Genomic DNA, 26,570 nt, shown 5'->3' on the forward strand with positions numbered 1-26,570 from the left:
CGGCAGCACCCAGCGCGCCCGAGGAACGGCGGCAGCAGCGCCGCACACCGCGCACCGGCACAAATGATAACGATCACATCCCTTTTCTGCAGCGCCCGACGACATCGGCAAGGAAGCGGCGGCCTCCCTCGAGCCCCACAGCACCGCGCCGGGCGCCGCCTGAGGTCCCACCCTGCCTTTGTGTCTGCGCGGGGAACAAAAGGCAGCGGTGCCCCCAGCCCCCCGCGGAGGTCGACTCGCGAGAACGGCCGGGACCCACCTTGGAGAGCTGCCGCCGGAGGCTGAAGCGCTGCACCATGGTCCGGGCCGGGCCGCTCCGCGGGGGGCGAACGGCGGGAGAGCCGCGCCCGCAGCGCCCGTAGCCCAGGGAGCCGGAGCCGGGCCCGGGCCCCCCGCCCTCAGCGCTCGGGCCGCTCCATCGCCGGCAGCCCCCAAGGAGGGCGGGGCGCGACGTGCCCGCACCGCTCCGCGCCTGCACCGGAGGCGGCCCCGCCCACGAGGCCCCGCCCCGCCCGCGGCGGATCGCCGGCGGCCCGCAGCCGGAGCGCGGACGCGCCGCTCCCGCAGCGCTTCCGCCCCGAGCCCGTCCGCAGGAGCGTACCCGCGCGGCACGGTCACCCCGAGCTCCGCGCCGTGCCCTGCCGAGGCGCTCTGCCGGCCGAAGCCCCGCGGCGCCGTCCCGGAACAGAGCAGCGTCCCCGGGGAGCGGAGCGCTACGAGCGCGGCTGCGCGGAACCGTCGCCGCGTGGCGGTGCTCTGCTGCGCGTGGGACGCGGCCCGAATCGCTCGGGGCTGCAGGAGGACGAAGCTCCAGCCCTGCGCTAACGGGGCTCCGAGAGGCCGGAGGGCTCGGGCCCGGTTCCAGCACCGCCTCGCACGTCCGTCCTTTCCTCCGCACGTTCCAGCGCGCGAGGTTTAATTCTTCCATGGGAACGCACGCGGAGGAGTTGCTGTAATCGCCACCAAACACTGCTTCTCCACACCGCAAATATGTACCCAGCTGTGCTCCCACTTGTCCAACCATCTTGGTAAGAGGGGGTTTTGGATCCCTTAACTTGCTCCTTTTCCCATTCCAGCACTCTGAGTGAAGGATGCAGCACGATCTTCACGCAGAAGGCAGTGCAGGGCTCTGTCCCTCTATCTGCAGCACAGGTACGCGTGCACAGCCAGCAGACCTCCGCGGGAAGGAGCAGAGGGAAACAAAAGGCACAAACACAATGAAGGCCTCAAAATACCTGGAAATTAGTCAGTTTCTTAAGTAGCCCTATCTCAGCATTTTCGGTTTCAGACTTCATAGGATTTTATTTCCAAGCCTTTTTGGAATTGCCTTCTGCCTGCAACTTCGCTCTCATTTTCTCCTGTTCCTTCAACTCGGAGCTGCTTTTTTTTTTTTTTTTTTTTTTTTTTTTTGTGCTCTGCTCTAGCTGTCAGAAGGTCCCTGCGACACTCCTGTACGGAGCACCCATGACACAACTTCTGCACAATGATCCACTGAAGCAGAACGGCAATATTTAAAGGGAAAACACCAAGAACATCTGAACAACAAAAATAATGATACTCTGAAGAGATCTGAAAAATTTATATTAGAGAAGATATCAGGAATGCTTTCCTACTTCTTATGTACATTAAACATTTTAATAAGTTTTAAAAATATGTTCCTTCTCACTGTCTACAACTTAAACACTTCTAGTGTATGAATGCTATCGTGCCAGAAGAAACTGCTTTGAAGGATGATTTATGTGATCTCAGCTAAAGCACCTTCAGAGCTGCACGCTTCTGTTTCCTTTCTGCTAACCTCTTATTCACTAATAAGAGACAACACGTCTGACTGTATCTTCAATATTCTGTCTGAGAACTTACATATCAGGTACAGTTTTTTCAGTACAACTCAAATGTAGGCACAGAATTGCACCATGAACCCAGCATGGAGGGCTCTTTTAATCATTACATTTAAGTGTCTATAGCATCAATCCCTTCATTGTGCAGACTTGCACAAAGTTACCTTCTGAATAACTCTAGACTACAGTCAAAGTTACTGGAGCTCAGAAACAGCTCTCAATACCTGGGGTGGGAGCACATCCCAGCTGAGTTTGGGCTGTATCAGGCAGAGAGGGATCACCCAGCACTGTGCCGCTCACCAGCACTCTGCTCAGACCCTACTTTAAAAGGAAGGAAGCCACAAGGATCCCATGCTGTGCTCCAGCATACTGGATCAAGGGCCCAGGACCCTGTGCCATGCCTGTCAGTTGGAGGAATTTGCACACAGAGTTCACACAAAATTACTCTCCACAGTACGTATTGGGAAAGGACACTCTGCTCTATTGCATGGCTGCATAGTGGAAGGACGGGTGATTTAGGCCAGCATGTTTGCCTTATTAAGGAAAAATGTTTGTAGCCTATTTTTAATGTCAACAGTTGGCCTGGAGGGTAAAGACAGAAGAGAGTTGGGCCAGGAAGGGTTATGAGAAGGGTCAGCATGGTTCTTTATATAGAACTCAAAGGGAGAGTTAGAAAAAGATTAAACAGAGTTGTTTATTTTATAACCACCATCCAAAATTAACATCTAAAGATGTGCACCTGAGCACTGAGAACCCCAGCAGTTGTATCACAGCATGATTTGGTTGCACTCTGCCCTGTCATTACTAACTCGGAGGTTTCACAATGCAGAAATGTGTTCTGTACAAAGTGCTCCCTCCCACAATGTCAGGTCCTTTTCAGAATGTTCATTCTTCCTGGGAATGCACAGTGCACCGCCCAGCTACCAGGCCCTGATTTTACTACAATCACATAATGCTGACAGCAAATGCTGCCAGGGATGGAACACCAGAAGGCTCCCCACACTGGAGGAGCACAAAGCAGCACCACAGGCATCCCACGCCTACAGCTGCATCACTCCACGCTGACCTGCACTGACCTTCTTGCTCTGCTGTTTGACTCCGCAGAAGCCTGCTGCACATCATTTAATTCCTAGTGCAGGACACCTGTAACTGTGAACAGTCTCTGCGTCCAGAAACTTGACACACGTTTATTGCTTTCTACCCTGCTTTCCAGCATTCTTGTGACAACCCTCCTCCCATGGTTGAAGTTCTTTTTCATGTGTGCTTAGAGACACACTTGGAACTTGGAAAGTGGAAAAAGTCAGGCATGATATTGCATTTATGCTACGTATACAAACTCTCCAATGTCATTTATCAACATTATAACCAAACATGAGAGCCCTACAGTTCAAATCCACTTCTAATCACTGCATGGTCATCATGGTTTTACAACTTCCAAAAGCTTCACACTCCTGAAGAAATCAATATTTTTTTTTCACACATCTCCTTCCCTTTGTAATTATAATTTGGGAGATTTTGTTAAAATCATTTGCTTAGATTAAAGCTTAGGTTAATGATGAAAAAGTTAGTTTTTAGTACCAGCACTTCCACGCTAACCAAAGACTGCTCCCATGGGATTTGCACAAGTGGCTGTGCTCCCCTCAGACAGCTGACACAAGGCCACACACTTGCAGTACAATTCACAGCCCTTTTAGGCGCCTTGCTGCCATGAGCATAACAGCAAAGCGCGTGCCGTCACACCAACCCTTGCAGGAACACTGGCAGTGGCCTGAACAGCAGCTCCATTCTAGGCTGCTTCACTGAGCCTCAGTGCCGCATGGCTTGTGGGAACCTGCTGTGCTATAGGCAAGATTTAAGAGCTCACACCAAGTGAGCAACACATATCATAGACAATGGGATTACAAGAGAAACCACTGAGAGCTAATTAAAAACACCTTCCTTTCACATTGCGCCTACATGCATTGATCTACATGGTGCAGGAGTGCAGTGCAATGCCTCAGCTGTAGGCTCAGTGCACGCTTCTTGTCACAGGAATGCTGCAGGTGGAATTCAGCTACGGAAAATAGAAAAGACAAGGCTGTGGGTAGGCCAGCAGCGCAAATACCTGGGCTGTCTGCAGGAAACAAGTGACAGTACAAGGGGAGGTTGAGATAATCTTATCCGTTAGTAATGTGAGATACAAAAAATTACAGAAGCAGCAGAAGAATTTCAGACTACAAAAAGGGAGTCCCATGCAATGAAGTGGTCAAATGCTCACACACACACAGTGAGCACTGCCACGGCCAGGTCCTGCTGCAAGTATGGGGCTGAGCCCAATGCCTCGCATCCCCCACACCTCTACATGCACTACCAGATCTGTTTCCTTGAACAGTCTCTGATTACAATTTCTAGGGGTCAGATAAGTCCACTGCCATCTCCACTATCTAACAGGCACAACACTGCTCCTTGCGAAGGACAGCAGCTCCCAGCTCAGTGTCCCAGTGAGCTCCATGCAGCACTCAGAGCCCCTCGTGGCAGTTCTGCCACTGACTTGTAAACCCCCACACCGCCCCCAGTTGCAGACCTGCAGCCACCGCTCCCCAACCTGCTGCCCCCCAACTCACAACAGCAAGGCATGGTGCCTAAGAACCGCAGCCAGTCCCGTGCATTTTGTCCCGGGGACAAAATCTCTTAATTCCATGGCCAGACAAATAAGCAGGCATCATCTGCCTGCATAAATGTAAACACACCCATTTATAAGACAGGGCCTGAAGAACTGATGCCTACAGCCCAGCCCTTTGGTTTGCACAAAGCTAAATTTGTTGCTGTCAGTCTATGGTTTTCTGCACACAACAGTGCATAAAGTTGCTTCAGAAAAACAAAACTAGATTCAAGAAGGGTGCTTAAATTTACATATCTTTTAATTTAAGCTTCTTTTGTATTATTTACATTTCACAGAAAATACTCAGTTTCATTGCTGTGTGAGCATGATTCTCTCTCAATCACTGTGAGGACAGCATCCCATATTTCTGAAAGCCAACTCAATAGCACAAACCAATTTATTTTCAGGATGGATGAAGTGAACTGTTTGCATACAGATGTTCTGAAAAGTCAGAGCTCCCTCTATCGATTGAGACTGCAGGAAGGACACTTGTTCTGCATACAGAAAAAGGTACAGAGGCATCATCGGTTTTATCTGCATCTACACCAAATCATCTGTAGTATTACTTCCTGTTAAAGCTTTCCACATGTGAAGATCATTAAAAAATCTTGACATAAACATGTCATCCCCATCTAAAAAAATCTCAAATAGCAACACAGAAATAACTGAGAGTACAGAAAAAGTTAACAACTGAACAGAAAATAGGAACCTGCTTCACTTTTCTCACTGTTGTGGCATTCCAGGTCAATGGATGCAGCTTCTTCAATCAAAATTTCTTTGCTTCACTCAAAAACTACAAACTGCTAATTCAGACCTCCTTGCCCTCGTCGTTGGATGCCGTTCTGCTCTGGTGAGTGCACCTGTTCCTTCAGTGCTGACAAATTGGAGCCCTCCAGAAGTAACACCTCCTATTTATTTCCACAGAAACTACAGCAACTACAAAGCACATCAGTGCTGTTGGATAGAGCACGTGCTCAGACACAAAACGCTATTTTCCAACATAGTCACCACCATTAGTTACGCATTTTAGCTTGTGATGAACAAGAGATTGCATGCCACACTCATGACTACTGGCACTGCTGAAATGCAGCACCCTCCCCTCACTGTGCTCACAGCCACTGCTTGGTCCCCATACATGCTGTGTTGATGAATGCACACCAGATGCTCCCAGCTGCACAGCACCGATCAGCACAGGCTGAGGAAAAGGGTCAGAGACTACTAAGTGTGCATATAACATCTTTACTGGCATTATTCGTTTTTATTTTCTGGAACAAATCTGGACTAATGACAATTCGACTCTCAGATGTCAATTATACTAAAATTAATTTCTTGGCTCTCCTGTATTTTAGTGTCCTTCCACTTTGTCCATAAAGACAACTTTGAGCACAAGGTCACTCCAGCCACCAGGCAGGGAAAGGCAGTGCCTGGCACAACATCGTCATTCGAAGCAATTAAGCAACTGAAGATCAATTTCTGTGCCTGTAAAACAACCCTCAGCCTACTCTTGACCTATCACTCTGCAATTACACCACTACACAATCTGCTATTATCTTATCTTGTTGCAAGATGCAAACAATGCAACCCTATCCCTGCACAAAGCACAGCACTGCGTTGCGGCCCTTCTGCTAGAGCAGGAGAGCAGTGGTCACTGTGGCATACTGCACACAGCTACTGAATTGCATCTTCTGGAAGTTCAGATCTGTAGCTGTAGCTACTTGCAGCATTACCTTCGAGAATGATTTCCTGAGACTGAAATGATCCTGATGCCCCTCACACACCAACCCATCCAAATTTCCATGGTACATCACTGCCAAGTATGCATACGCTCCTATTTACAGCGAAGAAAAGCTCCTCCTCCTCGTTACAAACCACGCCAACTCTGCACAATCTGTGGTGTTTTAACATGATTCAGCTGCATGTACTGCAAGTTAATATATTATTTCCAGAAGGGCTCCTGACTGACTTCATCTGTTTATATGGGAAAAATTATTTTTAATGTAAAAGTGGTGCTTCAGGGGGAGAACTACAAAATGTTTTATTTAGAATCTATTATGGTAAAATTCCAAAAAACATTTACCATCTACAGGCACTGAATGGGAGAGCAAACATGCGCTGCAGAGAGTACTGCTTATTATTTTGTGAGATGTGTGACAGCTTAGGCAATCTTTTACAGACAGCCCAAGTAATGCTTCCACACGGCGCTAACAATACAGAAAGCTGCTGCATCGTTACAGGTGGCTGTTCCAGGAGCCGTTAATATGTCACCAGAGTGCCTGTTTGGAAAGGGTCATTAAAAAGTAACTAAGAAAAGCAGGTTACTGTGAGGAGCCTTTATGTGACGCTCACAATGCCAGTACTGCCACAGGAGAACACTAAGGAGTCCACTAAGTACAGGCCAGCAATTATTACACAATTGAAGCACATGCAGTCTTTGTTTTTATACAGATACTACCAGAATATAGATTTAAGTTGGCAGCCAATATCTAAAGAAAATTAAAATATTTATGAAAGCTAATCACTGAAAATGAAAACAGGGTGAGAACACAGCAGAGCTGAAGTGCACAAAGTGCCTCAGAAAGCTGCTCTCTGGGGAATCTCAGTGGAGGAACATAAACTGAAGTGCTGGCACGGGCACAGACAAACTTTGAGATGCTCTGCTTTAGGCTTCTTGATTTTATTCACAGAATCACAGGGCTGGAAGGGACCTCAAGGATCATGAATCTCCAACCCCCTGCTGCATGCACCAACCCCCACATTTAATACTATCCCAGGCTGCTCAGGGCCCCATCCAACCTGGCCTTGAACACCTCCAGGGATGGACGGGGCATCACAGCCTCTCTGGGCAGCTGCTCCAGCACCTCACCGCTCTCTCTGTAAAGAGTTTCCCCCTGACGTCCAATCTAAATCTGTCCAATCTAAATCTCCCCTCCCTCAACTTCAAACCATTTCCCCTTGTCCTGCAGTTATCAACCCTTTCCAAGAGTTGACTCCCCTCCTGTCTGTAGGCTCCCTTTAGGTACCAAAGGCTGCAATGAGGTCACCCCGCAGCTTCTCTTCTCCATGCTGAACAAGCCCAGCTCCATCAGCCTGTCTTCGTAGGGGAGGTGCTCCAGTCCCCGATCATCTTCATGGCTCTCCTCTGCACCCTCTCCAACAGCTCTCTGTCTTTCTTGTACTTTCTTGTACACTTGGACGCAGTGCTGCAGATGGGGCCTCACAAGAGCAGAGCAGAGGGGGACAATCACCTCCCTGTCCCTGCTGGTCACCCCTCTTCTGATGGAGCCCAGGACACCATTTGCCTTCCGAGCCACAAGAGCACGCTGCTGGCTCACGTTAAGCTTTTCATCTATCAAGACCCCCAAGTCCTTCTCCACAGGGCTGCTCTCAAGCACCGCCCCTTCCAGTCTGTAGGGATGCCTGGGATTCCTCCGGCCCATGTGCAAAATTCTGCACTTTGCCGTGTTGAACCTCATCAGGTTCACCCTGCCCACCTTTCCAGCCTGTCGAGGTCCCTCTGAATGGCATCCCTTCCTTCCACCATGTCGACCGCACCGCTCAGCTTGGTATCATCAGCAAATTGCTGAGGGTGCACTCGATTCCATCATTGCTGTCATTGATGAAGATGTTAAAGAGCACCAGTCCCAAGACAGAGCCCTGGGGGACGCCGCTTGTTAGTGGCCTCCACCTGGACATAGATCCAATGATCACCACCCTGTATCTTCATCATTCCCCAACTGTTAAAATCCATCCAGAAGGTCACTGACCTCAATATGTGAGGTCTCAACTCCGTACCACAGTACCACAGACTGGCAGAGGTGGGCAGGGCCCTTCACCAGAGCTGTGCCCAGCTCCACATCCAGGCTGGAGACCTCCAAGGAGGGAGAGCCCCCAGTCTGGGTGACCTGACCCAGTGCTCCACTGCCCGCTCCGCCACATTGCCATTTCTGCCCTCTGCCATCTACATTTGCTGCTGGGCACTACAGAAAAGCCTGGCTCCGTGCTCTTTGCAGCCCTCCTTTGGGAACTGACGCTGGTAAGGTTCCAACACAGAGAGCAACCTCTCACCCAAGTACAGCTGCTACTTTTGTAGCTCTGGCACTTTAATATTGTTGTTTGTTCATGCCCCGTAACTCCTTAACCCACAAAAAGCTCAGTGAAACCCAAGCAGTCTCACACCACCATTTCTAAGCCACCAAAGTTCTGATTTCACAGCTCAGAGGGCTGCTTTTATAGAAAAACAAGGCTTTATGCAAAAATATTTAGATGTTCACTACTAGAAATATAACATCAAATGAAATATCTCCACAAAACTTTAATTATTACATTATTTTCCATGCCATGAGTCTTTTTTTTTTTTTTCTTTAAACAACCCTGACAACACACAGTAGGATGATTACACATGCAAACAATTGTAAATGAGGTGTTAGGTCAAATCTGATTTGTGGTTTTAGGATAGCAATTTGCCCTTCAAATTCAACAGAAACTGAAGAGAGCAGAGCAGAGAACAATACTGTGAACTAAAAATACCTTGCATGCAATGGATTACTTAGAGTTTACTTTCCCTTATGCAAAAGCACTGTGTCCTTAACTTCCACTTGGAACAGAGGACCTCAGCATCACGCAGGATTGGGCTCCCCAGTACTCATTATTCTGTAGAATCATACAAACATGAGTTACTGCTCATAACATCAATATAAGGCCTGACTGCTCTCAGGGGATTAGCAAGATAAACAAGAAATAAAGATTCTTCTCTCCAAAACTTCGCCGTATCCACATACAAAGGAGGGGGAGAGAAATAAGACAAAGCAAACAAAACCCTTCCTGGGTTAAGGAAACAATAATTCGAAAATGTTAACCTCCTAAACTTCCTGGCAGCGTACTTAGTATGGGGGTCAATGAGGTTATAGGCACAAAGAAGGAAGAGTGGGTGTAGATCATCAGGAGATGGATGAAAGCTGACCAGCCGCACAAAGCATGCTGGAGAAAAAGAAGGTTCTGGGAAAGGAAGAATGAGGCCTAACAAGATGTCTTTGGTACTCAGGGTCTGGAGTGACACACAGGACTTAAACTGTAGATAGACTTTAACTACAAAATGGTTTCCAGGATAAGAACAAAGACCAGCTCATGTAGTCATAACAGAGTTTGGGGAGAAAATGTGGAGGTGAGGTAGGAACATGGTAATAGAATTATCAACTGCAAAAGGCAGTGATTAGGGGAACAGGGCTGACAGTAGAAAATATTGCCATGTCTGGTAAGTTGTGCGTTTTTTTTCCCCCCCTGCTAGGAACTTTGATGCCAAACTTACACATGTGGGGCAGGTAGGAGAAAACTTTTTCCCTAGAAGGGGACCCTGAAAGGCAGGTCCAGGAATGCAGGCTCTGCCATCTGCTTCAGGTCTGAGGAGTCTCATCTTTAACAACTGCCCCACGACAGCATGGTCTCAGTTTCACAAATGGACACCTCATTAAAAAAAAAACAACTCATTTTTCACTTCTGCTACTTACCTCATTAACACAGCCATATCGATGTGTTGTTTTTTTTTTTCTCCTTTCTCCAAACTACAGTACAGCATCTAGTGTTAAAAATTAAGTATAACAGTAGGCCCAACTGCACAACACAATGAATCACAAACGCTGTGCTCAGAACACCATATCTGTAGGCAGAGAAGAGCATATATTTAAACCACGGTGCAGCACAACTTCACACAGAAGGACAAAGCACGAAACATTGGGCCAGACTCTGCAAATATGGAAGATATGGAAATAGTCTGAATGTGTTTAACTGCTCTTTATCTTCAGTGGTAAACTCTAGACAGAAGTATTTGGTCTGCTCTCCATCTATGCTTCACAAATACATTTGCAACAGATAAGGCTCCTGCCACACAAACGAGCACTGACAACTTAGAGCAGCCTGCAAAAGCTTTTACATGCACCTAACAAAATACAATTGAAAGCTAATTTCTCAGTAAGCCACGTCCACTGACTTTGTCTTTACATGTACCGAAATCTTTTGCAGTCACGGGCAAATTCTAGGCTTAATAACCACAGACACTATGCAGCATTACTTAGTAGCTACAGAACACTGTAGCGAAGGAATGCATTGCCCCTTATTTCAAAATGCAATTTGCAACGTTGCAATAATGAAACCACTACAAGAGAATAAAATGCCTAGTAGTTCTTCTAGATGGCAGGATCTAAACATTGGGAAGAAAAAAAAGAAGGCAAAGCAGAGCAGGAATTTCTGCTCAAGGAGCAGCACTAAGCACGGTGTAGGGATGAGTGCCACCATGCATCTGACGGAGGCAGAAGAGCTCCACAGCAGTGGCAGCCACTAACCTCAGAGCACAACAGGCGATGGGGGCTGGCGGTTCAGCTGAGGACAGAAGACATTCAGCAGACAAAAACAGAATAACATTGCTCGGCTGCAATTCACACACTACACGTTTCAGTCACTACTAAATCACAGTATTTTCACTGAATACGTTGCTTCCTTGTCCTTGTGAGTTGCACAGTCCCTACAGAACAGAAGAAACACTGCCACTGAAGAAACACCAACATCAAGAAAGCGAACTTGGTGGTGCTTTATTTTTTAAAGATCTTTTTTGAGAGATTGAGATCAAAAAGAAGATAACTTGGCATAGCCATGAGAAAGTTAATATGAAATGAGATCAAGGACAGATTTGCTGCATACACAATTGGCAAGAGCACACACGGGCAAGAGCTGAACCTACTAGTCCAGAGTACTCTCCCCACAAATACCAGAGTGTTATTTAACAAGTATTATTACAACTTATTCCTATTTCGTAAGATTTGTGAAATAATGCAGGTTCAGTGGATGAAATACTTTCACCCTGTTTCCCTGATGTAACAATGTGTTAAAACTTCACCACTCATAACTTAAAGACAGTGTGTAAGGGCTGAGTTCATGCTTAACGTGCCCTGTGCTCCATTTAAGCTTACTGCAACAGTTCCAGATGTTACCTAGCCCTTTATTGACTCCATCTGAACTGTGTGGTAACTGCTTTTGCAACACAAGTTGCTAAACACCCTTTATCAACTGCATCATTTGAACTGTGTGGTAACTAGTTTTGCAATACAAGTCGCTAAAGAAAAAGCAATTAACTGAATGCCACATTTGCTTCTCAGATGCCAAACACACCGATGCCTCTTATAAGACCGATTCAACAATCGGCTGAACCGCGCTCTCCTGATTTCAGACCCTTGCTGAGCAGATTCCCGACTTTCTTCACCAGAGCCCTGAGCACAGCCAGCTGATCCAAGGCCGGGCTGTGTGAAGGGCTGACACAAGCACACCTCTCCTTCAGCTCCAGTCCCACAGTCATTTCTGCACTTTGCCTATCTCAACTGTATTTTGTCTATCACAAAGCCTTTCCAGTCATTTATTTGCACTTTGTTCTAGTCCTTCCTGACCTTGGGGCCCCATCTGGAATACTAGATCTTCAAGGAGCCTCCAACTCAAGACATTCTATGATATGATTATACCAAAAACTGATAAAACCATGCATGTCTGAATGAAGTTTGTAAAATAATGGAAGAACAAGAAAATACTTTTATACTGCTAGACCTAGAGATGCTAGCAATTAGCTGCTGCATAGAATTCTCTATTACAAACTGGGTTCCAAGTTTTTTTTTTAATGTCTTCATGTTTTCATGGCCAGGCAGCTGACACTATCTGAGATAACTCACTGATTTTAGTTATTAATAAAGACATAATAAGCAGACAAATTAAACAGAAACTTCCCAGCTTGAAAATTCCTACTGCATGGACACTCATGATGGACACCCATGGAAAATAGAACCAAGCAACTCTGAAGCTCTACACTGCTTGCAGACTACAACAGGCATGGCTTTTATGACAGCACTTTTCTAAGATATGAGATGCTGTATGGCACCAATGCCTGGGATAGGAACCACAGACACAGCTCCATGCTGCTAGTATGGTTTCCTGGGTCATTTACAGCCAGTAAGAACAATCTTCACCAATTCTTGCTTGTTTTGGTATTTTCCACACTGCAGAAAGCCACTGTATGGAATCCACAGCAGTTTTTGGTTTTCTTTACTATCTTCAGGGTATCTGTTTCCACCGTCACCCTTTGGCAAGAGCCAGATGTTCCTCCAGACACTACTCAACTTTGATCAGTCATAGCTGAAGCTGGTTAAACATAGATTGACAACTTAAGCACACATCTATCTTTTGTAAAGTTATAAGAAAATTTCAGGACGAGGGTGGGGAAATGATGCATTTTAGATGATCACTCCATAGCCTTTTATTAAAAAAAAAATATATATATATCACACCATATAGAAGCACAACTGCAGAATGCTACATAGAGTGAGCACTAGCAACCCACTGCATTTGAAACTGAATGCTGTTAAGTAGCCAGATTACTGATAAATATCAGTTGAAGACTGATATTTACCTTGTAGCTGTACACGTGTAAGAAAGTGCAAAGCCAGAGCCAGCACTGTCTCAGCTTGAGTCTGTGTACAAGCATGTCAAATCTCTGAAGTAAACTGAATCTTGTATGACTAGAGGCCCTTGCTGCTAGCTTACAAAAAGTTCATGACTGAGTATTGCCATTGCTTTGGCTTTTAGTTGGTTCTGCTAAAAATGCTCTCATTTTAAGATTCCTCCCCCTTGCTCACTCTTTTCTTTCCCAATTCTACATGGGCCTACACAGATACTAACATTACTAAAACATCAAAGCTCAGAGACATGTCAACAAATGCTGTCAGCACTCCTGAAGGGTTTGTTAGGATTTTACCTCAAAGTCCACCTATGCTTTTCAGGATGGGTGTCAGGAAGCAATCCCAAATTAGCGCAGAGGTTGTCTCAGGTTAAGGGCAGAGTGTGAGGTGCAAGTCTGAAAGCAGCAGACACACTTTGGATGATGAGATAAAGAGGGGCTATGCTGAGGTGCATCAACTTCAGTTCCATGGCCTTCCTCAGCCTTGTGACAAAGGGTTCTCACACTGCACACATATCACAGAGATGCAAGGGCCACTACTAAAGGAAAATGTGAGCACTTTCAGAACAGCATCCCCTCCTGCACGTACACTGAGACATCACTTGCAATAGCGCTTTGTAAGTAAGCAAGAATGTTTAAAATCAAGTATATCAGATCTAAATGAGCTAAGGTTGTAACCTGACAAACCAAAACAGGCTGCCATGCTTCAGAACTCAAGTTGCTGCATTTGGATACAAACTTGGAAAATTACTGGCTCTCTTCAAAGTTTACCTGAAACAAAGGTCATGAGTGCAATCACAATGAAAAAGAGCTTGCAAGGAAATAAACCTGAAACTAGTATAAGAGCTCTTTTGATACAGTTCAGACACAAAGTTAACCGGTTCTTGGAGAGCATCCACTTTTCCCAATTGTATCACTATTCCTTTTCTTTTAATTGCTGTCAGAACAGAAATCTCAAAGTTAGACTCTCAATGCTCCTTCCAAGAGGAATATTTACACACTAGATCACAATGATAAGCCACAATTTGAAGATCTTGCAAGCACTTCAGATAAACAGATCTGGGAAATATGAAAGATTAAGACAAATACTTCTACTTGATATCATCAGTAAACCAATACACATAACTTTGCAAGAACAAGTCACAGAACAGAGACTGTCATTTTGGCAAAGGCTCATTTCAGCACAGTAGTAGGGCTGACTGACAGATTTGGCCACCCTGACATTGCAACTCAGTTACCTACTGCAGCCACCATCCCCAGAGCCTCTCTACAGTGTGAACAACCCACTGCTCCATTTGCTCAAACTGGAATACCTCACTTTTAGAAAATACACAATAAAATATGAAGGGAAGAAAAAAAGCCACATCAGTTGCAGGAAATAGCTGCTAAGAAGGACTACTCAGGCTGCTGCTCTTCCCATCATTCCTTGCTTGCCTGCAATGCACCATCTGACCAGCTTAACATGCTGCAGAAGTAGTCCTCATTTCAGCAATCAAATAAAATAAGCACCTGCCATGTGAGAAAATGACTAATGCTTGCATCTTTGCTTCATCACACGCAAAAAGATTTTGAACACAGTAGTAGTTCAGTTTGCTGAAATACACTTGCTTTTAAAAACAAGGTTCAAAAGTCTTAAGAAAACACACAAGGAGATGATAAACACCAAAGGTAAATCTGAGTAACTTACTGCTGCTGTGGCCTCCTCTCCACCTACACAGACAGAAGAAGCAATCTCCGTCACGGACAAGTTCGTGGGAGCATCTGTAGTGGACGACGATCTGGGACGACCTGATTGCATATCTTGTGCAGACCTCCTGTTGATCTGGGGACTTCCTTTGGGAGGCTCCGTCTTGCCCCGCCTGCTGTGCAGGCTCGTCCCTCTCTTCATCTTAGGTGGCACTCTGATCTGCTGAAGCACTCGGTTCAGAGCTGTAGGGTGGGTGGAGACACCATCAATTTCAGCGCAGGCGCTTTGGCTTTCCAAATCCATGTCAGACTCCAAATCAGCCTGAACTTGCTGAACATCATGTGGAGAAACTGACGACCTCCTGCGCTGATGCTGGAAAAGGTGCTTCAAGCCTTGACCAATCACATTAATGTTCTCCAAAGCATTATGGGTTATTTTGGATATTTTTTGCTCTGATTCATGTTGTTTTTTGGTCTCTTGATCTTGGGATTTGCCTCCAGGATCAGGGTCATCGCACAACTGTTCACTGCCAGAGGGCTCCATTGATGACACCCCACAGATTAATTTGACTATTCGTAAATAAACATGTCCCCTGTCTTTAAAAGGCTTGTGTTTGTTTTAAAAATGCCAAGATTGTCAGCCAATTAGGTGTGCAATTGCTTCAAGAGTGACTACACATGCAGCTGTGCCACGGTGATCTCATGCTTATCTAATGTTAAACAAAAGAGCCATTATTACACATCCATGCAGAAACTAGTGGGTTAAAAAAAAAACAATGTACAAAACATGCCATTAACAAAACAAATTTATCGGTTTTCCAAGCATCTCTCAATCCTGGTATTAGTTGCATCTAAGGCTGTGTGCAGAAGCCAAAGCTTGTATGAGACAATTCATTTATTGCCTAGGGGGAAGAAGCACAGCACAAAGTGAAGCAAGAAAGGCTTTCTTTTAAAGAAAAAAAAGTCTACAAAAGTGGGGAAGGAGGAAGGGAAAGAACAAGGGTTTTTTTTTGTTATTAAGAACACAAAGCCCACAGTAGTATGTAACATAACGTGAAGTTACACTTTCATAGAACATGTTAGACTTTTTGGCAGAATTAATTTTGTTCCTTATCAAAGGAACATGCTTCAAACATAACATCTGTCCTGCCTACCTGATTTTCCTGCAGAATGCTTAACTCCACAGTATTTGATAAATGCAAGAAGACAGAACATTTCCAAATCAGTTAACCATTTATCTCCAAGCAGTAAGAAATGCCTTATTGCTGCCAGCATCTATTGATTGCACTGGAAACTAGACAGGAAAGTCAAGCAAGGACAGGCAAGTGAAATGGTTTCAATGGGCACAGTCCCATCCATAATTCTCGGAGAAAACAGAAACTCCTTTTTAAAAGAAGATCAAGGAACCCTTTTGAATGGGCAGAGAATGCAGCACCACAGCGTGTAGCTCAGCCTCCACGGCAGGGAAAACACGCAGGTTTTCTCCAGAAGACATCAGCCTCCCCTCCTCACATCAGCAGAGCTCGGAAAGCAGCTGGTTACACTACTGTGCAACTGAGAACTTTTTAACAACACACTGCTGGAGAAGTACAGCAAGGAATGAGGAAGGAAGGAAGGAAGGAAGGACACAATATCTGAGTTTCACATTAGCACCATGAGATCACATGCTCAGAAGCTGATCGTTGTTTTCTTGCAGGAAAACACTTTGGTTAGGCTTCTATAAAAATACAGAAACTAGACCACAGAAGTCAACTCAATCTTGGCAAAAGGCAGCCTGTGCTTTAAAAAACATTTCATGTGAAATGGAACACATGCTTGGGATTTGAGAACATCCGTTTGCATTTTGAAGCAGCTGCAGAAATACAGTGCACTGAGGCTACAGCTGCAGAGCTCTCAATTTTGTACTTCTGAAACCCCACATAATGGATTAGAACAGATGTTCCAAGATGCTTTTTAAACTGGCATCCAAAAACATCCAAGAGCTGCATCACACTCCCTTCTGCTTTTTATTCTTTTCCCCAAACATCACTGCATTAAGTTGGAGGTGAGATGACGTTCAGTAACTACAAAGCAAACCACTGGAATCTTACAGTATTTTAGCTGAGCACTTTGAAACCACGTTAAAAGCACCAGTTAAAATATATCATCATTTTAATCAATAACCCATTTAAAGGCAAAGCAATAAGCTTCACCTCAGAAGAAAGCAAAAATATTTACCCACGTTCACTGTGGAACTGTGGCAGAATCAAAAGATATAACCACCAATCTTTTATTTTTACATACATAATGCCTTAGGTGATCAGTATCACAGTTGGATTTTTAAGCTCTTTCTTAAGTTACTTCTATTTTTTCTAACGTAACTGATTCTCATGAAGTTGAATCACATGTTCCTATTAATTGGTTTTGAGAAAAAAAGGCACAAATAGATTTTTCTCATCACCTAGCAGAAAGAAGTGAACAAAATTCAAAACAAAAAAGCAGACAGTTAAGTGAGCAAAACTCAATGGCTAAAAAAAGCAGGAGTCCCAGAATTACTTGCCGTACGAAATACAGCCTTGACAGCTGACCTGTAACTTTCCATTTTAGCTAACTCTCTTGGCATTCATTTTTCAGTTTGGTCTCGCAGAAAAGCTGTAGTTCAGAACAGATCTCCAACAAATTCCTCACTCATCATTTTTACTATCTACCATATGCTTTCTATGCAGATTACCACTGGCAATACTGTTGATCTAAAACAATATCACCTCTGTCTAACTGAAGTTCCATGCATTCATTAGCTGCTGGAAACCATCAACTGCTCCAATCAGCTCTGTTTCAATTTACAAACTCACCTGAAAGAAATGAGCCCAGTTAGTTCACAAACGTGTCACTGCCATGCCCATGTGTTCTGTGAATGATTGCTGACATTACACTGACTCATGACTCAGAAGCTCCTACAGAAGCTTTGTGGTCATCTGCTCACATTTCTGTATGGTGAATCTGTTGCGAGTCTGAACAAAGCTTTTCAAAGAGCATTTCTGGTACGAAGGTCCTTAGAGCTACTTATTTGTACTAGTATCTAGCTTTGCAGAGAAAAACATTTGCTTTACTCAAAAATGAGAAGAACTGTGAATCAGCAGAATAAATTAGCACATCTATTTGCAATAACATTGAATCCTTATGCTTGCTTTCAACTCGTAACAACTCTATGTTCTATATTTGAGGGAAAAAAAGCAGTGCCTTCAGGATGAACCTCAGCAACACTTCCCATTTGTATGAGCATACAGTGCATCAGGGACAGTTAGTCGTTCTATATCCACAGTCACACTGAGCAGATCATATAACATGGTTCCCTCCCAGAACATGCCCGTACAGTCTTTCACTTGTGCAGTTATTTCACAGCAGCAGTGGGAAAGAAACAAAGCAGTTAAAAAGGCGAAACTGGTAAAAACGGTATGAGATAACTATGAATATATAAACTAATACTTGCCTCCATCACTTGCCCTTTAGCATGGCTGACATACAGCAGTCCCTCCACTGAACAAAACTGCAAAAAGAAATTGGACATGAGATGCAATTCTTGAAAATGGAAGGAAAGATGTACACAAACAAATAAAGTGAGCATGGTTCCAATTTATATATATATATATGTTTTTTTTAATTTAAAATGTAACTGTGTGTGGAAGCCAGGCTATTTAAAACTGTTTCAGCTAACTGAAGGGATACCAATATAACTGAAATTAAAACTGGATCTTACAGGATAACTGAGAGGTTCTTGGGAAGGCACATTTTCTCCAGGGATTTCTGGCCAGCTGTCAGAGCTGGAAGCAAGCTAGATTTCAGGGCAAAGCCTCCAAGATCAGGCTGATCTGTACCCATTTCACTTTCTCCTCCTTTTCAGTCACCCAGATGCTCTGGGCACAGGTCAGAAAGGCTGCTCTTGTTTATCTTGAGTTTAGCCAACAGGATGCAAAGCTGAGAGCACCATGAAACACACGTGCCTTTCACTGTGCTGTACAAGAAACCTTGTTCTACGTGCTCTGTAACCCAGGCTGAACTACTGCTGTGCCTCACAGTGATCTGCCAGGAGGCAAAAACCAGGCAACACCCACTGCAGCAGCACCTGTGCACCGTTCCTTCACAACAGACTACTGGAAGCCACACTGTTCCGGCAAACATAATTCCTTGTATGGATATAATAAAGGGCCCCCTGCACACTGAGCATGAACACAAATGAGCAGGAAAGGATTTAGAAATCCAAGCCCAGCTGGGCAAAGCACACCCCTCCCACAGACACAACCCTGGCTTAGTTGTTCTGTCCCAGAGTAGGAAGCACAGTATTCCCAGGGCCACTTTGACACACTCCCTGCTCCTGTGACAAGCCCACAGTCAGGACGGATGCTGGCTGGAGGAACACAGGAGCAGACGGTGTCAGCAGGGAGCAAACACACGGCTCTATTTCTGCAGCCAGATTCCAGAAGAGCCACAATGCTAACACAGTTGATTTACCGACGTTTTCCAAAGGAGATTACTTACTCAACCAGTCACTGCCAAGAGCAACGTGCCTCACAGCACAGCTGCCCAGCAGGGCTCCTCCTGGGCTGGTGCTGACATCCCTGGTCCTCATAAAATCACCAGAAGATGAGCACAATTTTTGGTGTGTGAAGGGATATTTCTCTATAGGCAAATGAACTCTGTTGAAATAACTCAGAGCCGACTTGTTTGCAGCTGCAGAGCTTGCTACAGATACAAAGCCTATGCAGAAACTGGGAGAAAAACCAGAGAGCTCAGGGAAGAAAACAGAAAAGATTCTGTCTTCCAAAATCAACTATTAGTATAATATTTAAACATCCCTAGTCCTTAACACTGATATTCAAATACAATTAGCTAAAGAACTCTCACGTTTATTTTATTTCATAAACAGGCCAGGTTCATATCTCATCACACAGCTGGAATCCACAGCTGGCAGGGATCTTTCATAGCAGATTCTTACCATCTCTCCTATTTGGAGAAAGAAAAGTATTTTTCTGCTGCTTCCAGGGAAGAATGAACTTCTACAAAAATACAGCCAAGCTGACTTTGAGAAATCCCACAGTGCTCAGCCAAACTCATCCTTAAATAGATTCTGTATCAAGGCAAACAGTTTCACCAGAAAGGCTGATGTGGCAGTAGTCACATAATGGTAACTGGGAACCATGGCAAGTGATTTATATCCATGGAAAGGTTAACGTATTTTAGAAATATCATTGTTCAGCAGCAACAAGCAGCAGGGTAAAAACGGACACAGAGCTCTGAGCTCAAAAGTAATGCTGTCAGCAAGAGGAGCTCGGGGGAAACCAGAATGGGTGCAGTATTCTGGGGAGGGTTGGACAACGTTTGAAGAGGAAGACAACAGCAACAGAGTGATAGTTTGTGCAAAAAGAACAACTGGATAACAGCAAGACAAAACAACACATGGAGAAACCAGCTTCATTTATTTAGATATTATGATTGGACAAAATAATCTTTAAAATCTGAGAATGAAGAATTTGGGAAAAGTGCAAGGAAAAAAAGTAGAAATTAAATTTAAAGTTACAGCTGAGATGCCAGCAGGAAAAACTTAAGGGCCAAAAACCAACACTGTTTTTAATGGAAAGAACATCAGCAGTTTTCAAGACAGTTCCTCCTCCAAAATTCCTGCCAGAAAGGATCTGGAAAACTATAGCTATAGGGCTGCCCCTCACCTGGCCACATTCCTGACACTGAAGGTACTCTGTGTAGGAAAGTAAATGGAGCATGGTTGAAAGAGCAAATTGAAAGGCAGGAACAGGACGATCAGCACAGTAAGCAGTCCAGCTGGAAGAAGAGGAAAAACTGCTCAGGGTATGTGTAATATAAGCCAAATCTCTGTTGAGGCTCTATGCCTGAGACTTCAGAAAAGGGCAACAGCCCAAAGCCAGCTACGTTTGTGAAATGGTGCTCGGCAGCAGGCAGCATCCCCCAAGGAACTGACTGAATTAATTCGACAGCTTTGGATAAAGAGCCAAACAGAGCGATGGGAGGCACTGGGTGAAGAGCAACTGCCACTGCAATAGGAGCAGGGGATGCGGGGCACAACAAGAGACCTACTGCCAACTGTACAGTGCGACAGGGCAAAACCAGCATAGTAGGATAGCAATAGGTTTTACTGATTTGTGTCTAACGATTTTCCTAAACCCTGTAACCTATTCCCAGCAGTATCCAGATGCCAGCAAGGAACTCAGCTGAATGATGCAGATTCTGCTGCCCTTGCTTTCCCTTCTCACACCACAGATGCAGCAGGAATGCAGCCTGGTGGCTGTACAGCCTCAGCCACTGACATATGGGCTTAAAGTGGTAGTCAGTCCTGTTACGAGGCTTTCAGCATGTCAGCCTGTGCCTGATGTTTTCCTACATGCCAAATATGAGCCTTCCAGCAAGCTGAAGGAAAGAGCAATGAGGGTGACACTGGTGAAGGCACTTCTAGTGCCTTTTATGTATTTTTAGATGGAGAAAAATACTTAGATTCTTTTGAAAGTAATGCATAGAGATCTCACTCCTGAATAACTCAGAATGAATTTTATGAATACATACGTATGTTTATGGTGAGAAGAACTAAAGTCAGCTGACACATGCGCTACAGATGATCAATATAATACTGATCAATTAATTGATCAGTAGGCCCACAGCTTACACAATAAATCACCTGTTACTTGTATGAGTACCAAACAACACCAACTCACTCCAGCACACCATTAATAAAACAGCAGAGATGCTAACTATGCCTGTGTGTGGGTTACAGCTGTGGAGCAATGTATTAAGATATCCAGAGCAAATACAGCATCACTTCTGAGCCCACAGAAAACATGTGACATACAGTCCTTCTCCTTGGGTCCTCACAGGCCTAAACCCTAAACCAGACAGACAGTCCACCCTGGTTTGCTAAGGGCGACCAATGGCAAGAACCTCCCTGAGGTCTCACAGAAGGCACTAAAAGCCCATTCTCCTCTGGAGAAGAAGTGGGGAGAAACACACCAGAAGATGTTATGCTTCAGCACATCCCAAGTAGTCACCACTTCCACTCCTTGCACTCATCAACTTTTCAAATGCTTCTGCTGCACAAAGGTAACACGGCCACAGATCTACCAGGAGGTGATCTATCAGCACCATGCTCTTCTCAGGTACACAGCCTGATGAAACTGCTCCTGCCTCTGGCTTTGTATCTACTGCTGCTCATCCACAAAGCTAATGCAGTTTTCTGTTCCTCAAAGCTCAAATATTAATTCTTTAGGTAAGAGAATCTGCGTAACCCAAACGTAATTTTAACAGACACCAAACACCCTTGACAAGCAACAGATATCTTTTGCTCCTCCCTTAATTAGAAGACATCTTCCTGAACACACCCATGCTGGAGTCAAACATTCTTAGCACCACCCTTGCACAGTCCCTAAATTACTGCTGCACTGAAAGCAGCACTGCTCATTGGTTGCTGCTTATATGAAGATCAACAGCTGTTCTGCAAGGTTAGAACTTTATAGGAAGGACAGCACACATGAAAGTAAAATACATAAAAAGTCACAACTAGGTCATTTTTCTCATTTACAAGGAAGCTGCATTGGCTCAAGGAAGTGACTTTTTCAGGAACGCTTCCACTGCTTTGCAGCATCACCGGTTGGTCCCGGAATCTCTTCCACCACTCAGAACATTCCGTCGTTGAGCTCAGGCAATGCCTTAAAGCTACCAAGCAGAGGTCAGGACTCTTCCAAAAATACCAACTGTGCAGAGGTACCAATGCCTATACATTCTGGTTTTGTATATGCTAAGAACTTCACACAGAAATCAAAACAAATATTGCGGTCTGCAGCCCACAGCTCGTACAAATACACCAATCAGAAAATTTCCAAGAGCACAGCACTGCATTCTGTAATGATCGGACTGTGTGGCAATGGCACTGGTTCTGTAGTCCAGCAGTTGTTGCTTTTCCTTCTAGGAAGTACTAACTTTCCTTGAAGCATCCCCATGAAACTTCACTGCACAGAACGGCGATAGGTTTAACTTCCTATAGCACGCGAGTGCTTCACGTGCGTACCCTTGGAGCGCTACTGCATTATGTTGCATTAGTCCCACTTCCCTACTTTGCAGATAAAAAAGACAAAGGTCAAGCAGCTGCCTTAAGGTTATCTAAGACCTTTGGAGCAGAGCATCAAACCAGCTTTACCCTTAAGATTAATGCCACATCTACATCATCTCTCACTGCTGCCACCTTACAAATTGCTTACAAGCACGTAGCATTTAATACTTACCTGGAGCCTACCACAGCCACTGCAAGGCTATTTTCCCCTGGATTTAATAAAAATCCATGTTTCAAGAAAGTTAAACCAAGGTTAAAGACTTAACTAGAGTGCTCTGTTTTCCCAACATTCCCAACTATATACATCATCCACACAAAAAAAGAAAAAAGATAATAAGATGTGTACGGATTTAAAAGCTCAGAAGCAACACTGAAAATACAGCCTGCAGGTACTTTGCAAGAAAAAAAGACCTTTATGGATCTGGGCATACACAAAGATTCTTTAAAAGCTGGCCTGCTCTACAAGATGTGAAAGGAAACTTGCCTCATAACAAGTATTTCTTCAGAGAATGGACTAAAAATTAGCAACTTGACATTGCAGCCACCACAGCCCTCAGCAGAAGTAGCCACAGAAGGCTGAAGTTCACAGCTGTGAAGTTCGCCAAGACGAGGCTGAGAGCTCACACTTCCACCTTCATTTAGCAATGTTTCAGGAAAGCCACATCCTTCCTTCAAAAGCAGATGGGAAGAAAAGCCAAAATGCAGCACTTTCTTACAAAGTCTCTGCTTGCTGCTGAACAACAAAAAAGTTACAATCATGTTTATATGTTCTTCAAGTAGCTCAGCTGCATGTTCTGAACTCAGTGCTCGACGGGAGAGCCTGGGAATGACCACCTCCAGTCTGAGCAGGCAGGGATGTGAGAATGGGACTTCACAGCACCACAAGCATGACAAAGAGCAACTTAAAGAATGCACTGCCTTTTTTGCCTCCTGCAGCTATTTCCCAACCCCATGCTGACATCCCACCACTCCATTAGTAGTAGGGCTGTCTACAGAGCTGTGATGTAAACCAAAACAAGAAAATTAATTCAAATCTGAGCAACACAGGGCTGGGGAAGACTGGCCACATTGCTGGCTGTAACGAAGGGAAGCAGTGCAGAAAGAGATCACAATTACTCCTAAGTGGTGTTACCAAAAGACTTATATTTGCAGTTACAGCCAGAGCAGCTGGAGACATGGGATTTCGCATCATCTTCAACAAGGACTCACCAGAAGTAATTTCTTTTCACAGAATCACAGAATTGTAGGGGTTGGAAGGGACCTCCAGAGATCATCGAGTCTAACCCCCTGCCAAAGCAGTTCCCTACAGTAGGTCGCACAGGTCGGCATCCAGGCAGGTCTTGAACATCTCCAGAGAAGGAGACTCCACCACCTCCCTGGGCAGCCTGTTCCAGTGCTCCGTCACCTCACTGTAAAGAAGTTCTTGCGCACATTGGTGCAGAACTTCCTATGCTGCAGTTTCCAGCCGTTTCCCCTTGTCCTGTCTCCACTCACCACTGAAAAGAGTCCGGCCTCGCCATTCTACCCCCCACACCTTAGATACTGATAGACCTGGATCAGGTCCCCTCTCAGTCTTCTTTTCTCAAGGCTGAACAGACCCAGTTCACTCAGCCTTTCCTCATAGCAGAGATGCTCCAGGCCATTCACCATCTTTGTGGCCCTCCGCTGGACTCTTTCCAAGAGATCCCTGTCTTTTTTGTACTGGGGAGCCCAGAACTGGACGCAGTACTCCAGATGAGGCCTTACCAGGACAGAGCAGAGGGGGAGGATCACCTCCTTTGACCTGCTGGCCACGCTCTTTTTAATGCACCCCAGGATGCCGTTGGCCCTCTTGGCCACAAGGGCACACTGCTGGCTCATGGCCAACCTGTCGTCCACCAGGACACCCAGGTCCCTTTCCGCAGAGCTCCCCTCCAGCAGCTCATCCCCCAACCTGTACTGGTGCATGCAATTATTCCTCCCCAGATGCAAGACTCTACACTTGCTTTTGTTAAACCTCATCCGGTTTTTCTTTGCCTAGCTCTCCAGCCTGTCCAGGTCTTGCTGAATGACAGCACGGCCTTCAGGCTGTCAGCCAATCCTCCCAACTTCGTATCATCGCAAACTTGCTGAGGGTGGCCACCATCCCCTCATCAAGGTCACTGATGAAGATGTTGAACAAGACTGGACCCAGCACCGACCCCTGGGGGACACCGCTGGTTACAGGCCTCCAACCGGACTCTGCACCACCAACAATGACAATTTCTGCTATTCAAGTACTGCATTTTGTAAATAAAGAAACTACTCTACTTTTTGAGAAAGAGTAAAGAAATACTAAGAAAATATTTAAAATGGTGAGTTTTCAAAAAATAAGAGAGCTTGGGATATGAAAACAAAGAACAAATAAACCAGATTACAAAAGAGAGGTATTGGCTAATATTATCATTAGCAGAAAGTCATTTCTTCATTAGATATCTGCACACACTCACTATTTGAAACCAGAGATTACAACTGATTAAAAGAACAGTCAGGATCTGCATATTAAAAAACATACAAATGAAATAGCACACAAGTAATATATGTTTTGTCTCTCAGCATTCCAGCAAGGAAGAGATGACAAGCATAGAGAAAGCAGTGCGAGGCACACAGCCCCAGAGGGGCACTCAGCTCTGCTGGAGCCCCAGGATGATTGAAGGCCAGGAGTTAAGGTGTGAAGCTTTAGGAAAAGGCATAAAACACAAAATTGCCATCTCCACTGGTTTTCTGGTCCCTTCTCAACTTAGAAATGAGGAGAGCTCAAAATTAAGGACCACCACAATAAAAATCTGCTACAGTAACATGCACTCGCAAACACATTCCCTTTAAAGTGCAGCCTTAAGCACTGCTTGTCAAAGTATGCCACAGTTCAGTATCCAAAGGAACTGCTTTAAGTTGTTATAATCAATTTTCTCTGTTGAAGGGATACACAGTGGTAGAAAGTTCCAATTTCAGTGTGGCAGAGGCAACTGTTGCATCGGTGTGGTTGAAGACCATCTATGTCCGGAATTTCCTTCATAGGCTGAAGCCTGCACTGAGCGCAATGCTGGGAGCCTCCCTGCAAATACTGAATTATTTACAAGAGCAATTTGAAAAGGACTAATATCCAGACTTTTTTAGCTTCCCTCTTGTCAAAAAGCTCATACACTGGAACCGATTTCATTCACAGAATCACAGGGTTGGAAGGGACCTCAAGGATCATGAATCTCCAACCCCCTGCTGCATGCACCAACCCCCACATTTAATACTATCCCAGGCTGCTCAGGGCCCCATCCAACCTGGCCTTGAACACCTCCAGGGATGGACGGGGCATCACAGCCTCTCTGGGCAGCTGCTCCAGCACCTCACCGCTCTCTCTGTAAAGAGTTTCCCCCTGACGTCCAATCTAAATCTGTCCAATCTAAATCTCCCCTCCCTCAACTTCAAACCATTTCCCCTTGTCCTGCAGTTATCAACCCTTTCCAAGAGTTGACTCCCCTCCTGTCTGTAGGCTCCCTTTAGGTACCAAAGGCTGCAATGAGGTCACCCCGCAGCTTCTCTTCTCCATGCTGAACAAGCCCAGCTCCATCAGCCTGTCTTCGTAGGGGAGGTGCTCCAGTCCCCGATCATCTTCATGGCTCTCCTCTGCACCCTCTCCAACAGCTCTCTGTCTTTCTTGTACTTTCTTGTACACTTGGACGCAGTGCTGCAGATGGGGCCTCACAAGAGCAGAGCAGAGGGGGACAATCACCTCCCTGTCCCTGCTGGTCACCCCTCTTCTGATGGAGCCCAGGACACCATTTGCCTTCCGAGCCA

General features: G+C 45.1%; 1 protein-coding gene across 9 annotated transcripts in view; it reads right to left on the reverse strand.

Moving 5' to 3' along the window:
• TMCC1 (transmembrane and coiled-coil domain family 1) overlaps positions 1–26,570 on the reverse strand; it is a 105,754-nt gene that overhangs the window by 42,808 nt on the left and 36,376 nt on the right. For 6 of the 9 annotated variants that reach the window (XM_048957444.1, XM_048957445.1, XM_048957448.1 and 3 more), the window contains 2 exons: positions 18,123–18,179; positions 14,655–14,896 (listed from right to left, as the gene is read on the reverse strand). The exons of 1 other annotated variant lie outside the window; for it this stretch is intronic. In XM_048957444.1, coding sequence (XP_048813401.1) covers positions 14,655–14,855 — 201 coding nt within the window. In that variant the 5' untranslated portion in view covers positions 14,856–14,896; positions 18,123–18,179. 2 more of the 9 variants (XM_048957442.1, XM_048957452.1) reach the window with 2 other exon arrangements.

This window comes from Lagopus muta, chromosome 11, assembly GCF_023343835.1.
Source record: "Lagopus muta isolate bLagMut1 chromosome 11, bLagMut1 primary, whole genome shotgun sequence".
Lineage (NCBI taxonomy): Eukaryota > Metazoa > Chordata > Aves > Galliformes > Phasianidae > Lagopus > Lagopus muta.